At 36.6% G+C, this 5804-nt stretch overlaps 1 protein-coding gene across 2 annotated transcripts; it reads right to left on the bottom strand.

Annotated features, from left to right (window-relative positions):
* Positions 1-760: 760 nt before the first annotated feature.
* On the bottom strand, positions 761-5501 carry LOC114636941 (olfactory receptor 10C1-like). 2 transcript variants are annotated; one of them, XM_028785035.1, is made up of 4 exons: positions 5308-5501; positions 3939-3975; positions 2014-2047; positions 761-1729 (listed from the first exon to the last, which is right to left on the bottom strand). In XM_028785035.1, exons 3-4 carry the CDS (start codon positions 2014-2016, stop codon positions 761-763), a joined length of 972 nt encoding a protein of 323 aa, XP_028640868.1. In that variant the 5' UTR covers positions 2017-2047; positions 3939-3975; positions 5308-5501. The 2 variants fall into 2 exon arrangements, with proteins under 2 accessions (XP_028640868.1, XP_028640869.1); XM_028785036.1 differs by lacking the exons at positions 2014-2047; positions 3939-3975; positions 5308-5501 and having other exon boundaries at positions 761-966; positions 1387-1726.
* Between the last annotated feature and the right edge of the window lie 303 nt (positions 5502-5804).

The following is a 5804-nucleotide window of genomic DNA, read 5'->3' as shown; positions in this document are numbered from 1 at the left end:
GGAATTGTAGCATAACAAGCTGAGATCACTTAGAAGTAATTTGTTGGAAGATCTATGAATGTATGTTGATTCATCTGCACATACATAAATTTATAAATTTTAGAAAAATCTTACAACTGTACCAATGAATTTTTGTTTACCTTTGTTTCTCCTCCTCTAATATCACTAATATTTCCTTTAAAATCATTTATATGTTAGAAAATGCTAACAATTACTTCTCATGCTTTTTCTTTAATGATTTGTAGCATATATGTTCAAAAGTTGAAAGTTTGCTTTATTGGAATGTTTACATGTTATGTAAACAGAATACATAAAAGAAGTTTGTACTTCTATATCATATGTATATATAATACATCTGAAGAATTTAAAGACTTTTATGAGAAGAAATACTCTGCTTCAAAGAGGTATTAAGGCATTAAGTGCCATGTTTTGAGAATCTGTGTAGAGTGAAGAGGTATCAAGGGCTGGACAATGGATAAGAGTGGATACAGAGAATTTTCAAGGCTCCTGAAATATTAGCATGTGATTGAAACTCTGCACAGATGAAAATATTTAAGTACTGGTTGAACCTACTAAAGTTATTTAGTAGCAAACATACTTTCCCATTATTTGCAATTAAAAACAGTGCCAAGTAAAGAAAATACTCTAAAGTTATATTTCTTAAAGATTGTTTTAAGACAACTAGAAAGAGCACAGTGGTTTTGTTTGCTTACTTTGACAGACTCTATACCCCTTTGAAAAAGCATTTCAGGATCCTCAGTTACCTATTCATTGTCAGAACTTTCTTCAGGCCCAGCGTTCTTCTCAGTGCTCCCTTTACTTCCTTGTTCCTTAAGCTATAGATTACGGGGTTCAGCATGGATGTCACTGCTGTATAGAAGAGTCCCAAGAGTTTATCAATTCCTGGTGAGTGGCTAGACTTGGGCCTCAAGTAGTTAATAGATCCTGAGCCATAAAAGAGTGTTACTACAAGTAGGTGAGAGGAACAGGTGGACAGAGCTTTATGGCGCCCCTCAGGTGAAGGCATCACCAGCACTGCAACCAGAATTCTGACATAGGAATAAATGATCAGCAAAAATGGACTAGAAATGCAGAGTACTGCTACCACAAAGATGGCAGCCTCATTTTGTGATGTATCTCCACAGGCAAGTGCCAGGACAGGTGGAAGGTCACAGAAGAAGTGGTCTATCTCACAGGGTCCACAGAAATTTAAGGAGAAAATAAAATTGGTCTGTCCCAATCCTACAATGCAACCCGTTCCCCATGAAACTATTGCCAAATGGGCACATACCCCACGACTCATTCGGGTTGCATAGTGGAGTGGGGTACATATGGCCATGCAGCGGTCAAATGCCATGGCTGCCAATAGGCAGCACTCAGTTATACCAAAAAGTGTGAAGAAAAACATCTGTGTGGCACACCCCTCCCGAGAGATCCCTCGAGCCTCACTAACAAGGCTTTGCAACATCTTGGGTATGACAGAGCAAGTGTAGCCAATCTCCAGGAGAGACAAGTTGGCCAGAAAGAAGTACACTGGGGTGTGTAGAGCTGGACTGGTACAGATGGCAAGGGTTATGAGTGCATTTCCTGTCAGTGATACTAAGAACATGAAAATGATGATGGTGAACAGGAGAAAGCATTCTCCAGGGACCTCAGAGAACTTAGCAAATGCAAAGCGTTTAACAGATAAGCTGTTCTCGTGCCACAGAGAGCAGTTGACATTCATCTCCTGGAAAACAGAAAAGTAAGTCATTAGAAGGATTCTTGCAGATGAGGGAGATTAATCCTTTTAATACTTTTAGAGCCTCAGTTACATCAAAGACAGAATCTTTCTCTGCAGTTATAAAATCAAAGTTTAGAAATTATTTATCTCACAGATTTTCATACTTTCTCTATTAACATCAGGGGATTTTTTCAAAATGTACTGAACATTGAGCAAAGTGTACAAGTATTTACAGAAGATGATGGAAACTTGTAGTCCTGGCATTAATGAAGCTCAGGCAGAAGGCTTACCATGGGTCTAAGTTCAGCTTCACTTGTGTGTAAGCTATCATTTGAATAAAAGGAAAGGAAAACCATTAATTGTATCTCAATTCTTTACACATTCTTCTCATTAACTGGTTATCAATGTTACACAGAAAAATGGATCTACCCACTCATCTCAATGCTTCCCTGTTGCCTCAAATACAGTCTCTTCAACCATTCTCTATGTGCATTGGGCCCAGGTTACTCTGTGATTGCTATTGCTAATATTCAGATCCACACATTAAAAGTATCATTTCCTCGACTCATATTTTTTGAAGGGAAAGTAAAATCAAATAACAATTCAATAAATAAATTATTACTGTTTTTCCTGTATAGAATTAAAGGCAGGGCACATCTGGATATCTGGGCAGTAATGAGGTGGTCAGAGAAACTTCTTAAGATGCATAAGCTGAGACATGAGAGAGAAGAATCAATTAAACAGAATAGCCACAAACCTCAACATGGCATCTGATTTCTGTAACTTTTTTTTGTTCCTATCTCATTATAGAACATGTTTTCTTAGTGACGGTATCACTGCTTATGTATTGTTTCCTTTTCTTAATATTGTTCATGATATTCTATGAATCAGACTATTGAGTTAAATAAAGAAAAAAAAAAGAGTGAAAGAGATGGTACCCTGGTATGTAGTTTATGTTAACCTGAAATTCCTAATTCCTCTGCCTCAGTCTCTTGAATGCTAGAATTCTAAGAGCAAGACATGGTGCCTGGCTTGATAGAAATTTCTTCCTAACCTTCCATCTCAACAGACCTTACATTACAATTCCATCAAACTACCTCTATTTTTCTACACATATTATCTATGCATGTCATTCCTTTTTGCTCATTTTTGCATAGGGCAGCTGCTGTGTGCTTGCTTGGTTGCTGATGTGAAAAACTGTTCATTCCCAGCACAACCTTGTCTGTTTTCCGCCTACAGTTACACTCTGTTTTTCACACTATAACTGCTAAACTAGCCTTTAGCACTCTGGTAGTGACTACCTCTCATTTCTTTCACATTGTAGCCTTATACAGAGACTGAGCATGGACTCATCATTATGTTTACCATCTTTACCAATCCATGAGTTCGCATATAATGAGAAGTTCCAGTGTTTAGGTTACTCTGGCTCCTTAGGTATTCTACCTGTCTCTGCCTGTTATATCCTCTGAAGTTCAGTCTCATGTCCCTCAAATATTGGAGACACAGCGAACTTATTTTCTCCCAGTCTGATAACTTTTTCTTTCAAATGTGATGACCTTTACTGTTTTGTGGGGTGTATGTGTCTTTGCTGAAATTTGGGTTTTCTTGCCAAAAAGCTGAATAAACCATATTTTTCCTGACAAGGATAGAATAGGAGATATCACCAGTCTGTTAGGCCCCCCATTCACTTGATATAATGGAATGTTACAGGTTATACTATATTGTATGTGAGTAGATCAGATCATGGTTGATCCACAATTCAAATGTGGGCTTCTGTATTTCCAAATTATAAATAAACATGTTACTCATGTTCATAAACATATATATGTGTATACACATATATATGCATATACATATATGCCACATACATGCGTGTGCCTGTATATTCATGCAGAAACACAGACATTTAGATTTATCTTTGTGTATATTCTATTTTGGGGAATTTCTCACCATAATACATAATTTTTCCTATTAACTAATTGATTATTTTTCTATAGAACATAATGGAAACCATTCCCCAAAAACAAAACAAAACAACCAAAATAATACATAATTTTCTTATCTTGGGGAGATATAGTTGTGTATACTAGCTTATTGGATCTATTAGATTAGGTATGTATCCATTCATGCAAAAGTTCTAAAAATCTAAGTATAGAGAACACAGGACTGACTTAAAGCTCTGACAACTATGAAGCAGAAGGTCTGCTGTACTTACTTGCTATCACAGTGGACTCTACTCTTGTAAAAATTTGCTGAAATGCTAAGGGTCTTATTGTGATGCATTTTACACTTATTTTAATGTACTGTAAACATTTTTCTGTATTAAATCAAAACAAAACAAAAATCCAAATAAATAACCAAACCCAACACAGAAAATGGGCTACTTTTTAACCTGAAATACTTTTTAACCACCTTGCCTTTTATTAGTAGTTTCTGTATTCTGTATAGGTAGCTCTCTGGTTAGAGAGAGCTTGCCTTTCTCAGTTAAATTTCCAGAAACTCAGCTATAGACTCAGAATGCTATATTTTCATTTAAATTTGTATAATAAGAATGATTTGCTCAGAAAGGGCATCAAGATTCTTGAGAAACAAGTGTCACAGCATTCTGGTATAGATATCCATCCCATCTGCCTCTCATTTCTTACATTTTCTTGACCTAAATTGTGGGTTCACTGTTTCCTTGATGTAATCATCCCCATTTTTCTAGTTGAGCTGTTTGAACTGGTTTCCTACCAATAACCAGCTGTAGTATATACATAAACTTTCAGGGTTATTAAAATCAGGTGTGCACTAAGCGTTGGTAAGATTCTGAAGGTTTGTATTACGAGCTGTGTTTTTATTGGCAACTGTATATATGCAAGAGATGGTGTATGACATGAGAAGATATTGAAATCTTATTGTCTTGGCTTTCCATGATACCTTACATAGCTTGAGGATAAAAGTGAAGCACACTCTACATAGCTTTGCTTTGCGAATGGTGCAGGTGAAAAAATCTTGTTTTCCATGGTGTCACAAGGTTAGAAATGTTCACTTGTGGATTCAGAGTACCTTATCTGATCTTTTAAGGCCACCGCACACTGTTAAAAATTTTTTCGGAAACACTGCAGTGTCTGTGTGTAGAAATTCTCAGGAAGTGTTTATCTTCACTATTATATAGTAACTATTTCTAAAATTCTGTAATAGCACACACAACTTGTATAGATTGCTCAGGAAAACATTATTAGGAGGCTCACCCCTGACTTCCCTATTCACTCATCTAGGACCATTTGTGTAGCTGAGTGACACTTTAGCACAACACAATAGACTGTGGTATCACTTGACTAGATTACAATGTACGGTATAACTTGAGTATTACAGAAATAAGTGAATTTTAGTGTATGATGTAATAAGTGATTAACACAATACACAGCTGTTTTTGGGGAGGGATACTGGAATCTGCATAAACTTTAACAGCCTTCAAAGGAAGAGACAATAATTATTTAGAGTAAGAAGAATGGAAAATGTTCTGAGTATCAAATATCTTTTTATACACTTTAATTCACTCTCCTCAAGCCTAATCTTGAAAAATTAACTATGACACCTACCTCAAATCACAGTATATGAAGAGACAATAAGGTAGCTTCTACTTCTGATTAGCCACTCCTGGGTTTCTGTTTATCCTCTCCTTACAACATACATGGAACACACACCATCTCCATCTTCTCTACATTGTACTGAAAAGTTTTGGTTACAGTTGGAAACCATGCCTGATGTCAAGAAGATTGCCTCTCTCAGGAGAAAGCACTGTGTCCTTCAAGGCAATGTCCAATCTCTCTCTCTCTCTCTCTCTCTCTCTCTCTCTCTCTCTCTCACACACACACACACACACACACACACACACACACACTTACTTTATTATTCCCATTACATTATATACATTTTCTCCTTTCCTAGAAAACAATGAGCTATAAACATATTATACAAAAATTCTGTCTTCTGAGTCCTTTACCTCTTACGCTCCCCAGGAGATTTACAATCTCTTCTCACTGGTGAGTTCCAGGAGGCTTCTTGTTGCCCTCCTGAGAGTCCTTATGGATAGGAC

Source organism: Grammomys surdaster, unplaced genomic scaffold, assembly GCF_004785775.1.
Source record: "Grammomys surdaster isolate TR1022 unplaced genomic scaffold, NIH_TR_1.0 125079, whole genome shotgun sequence".
In the NCBI taxonomy this organism is placed as follows: Eukaryota; Metazoa; Chordata; class Mammalia; order Rodentia; family Muridae; genus Grammomys; species Grammomys surdaster.
The sequence above is the reverse complement of the archived record's forward strand: the minus strand, read 5'-3'. Positions and strand labels throughout refer to the sequence as shown.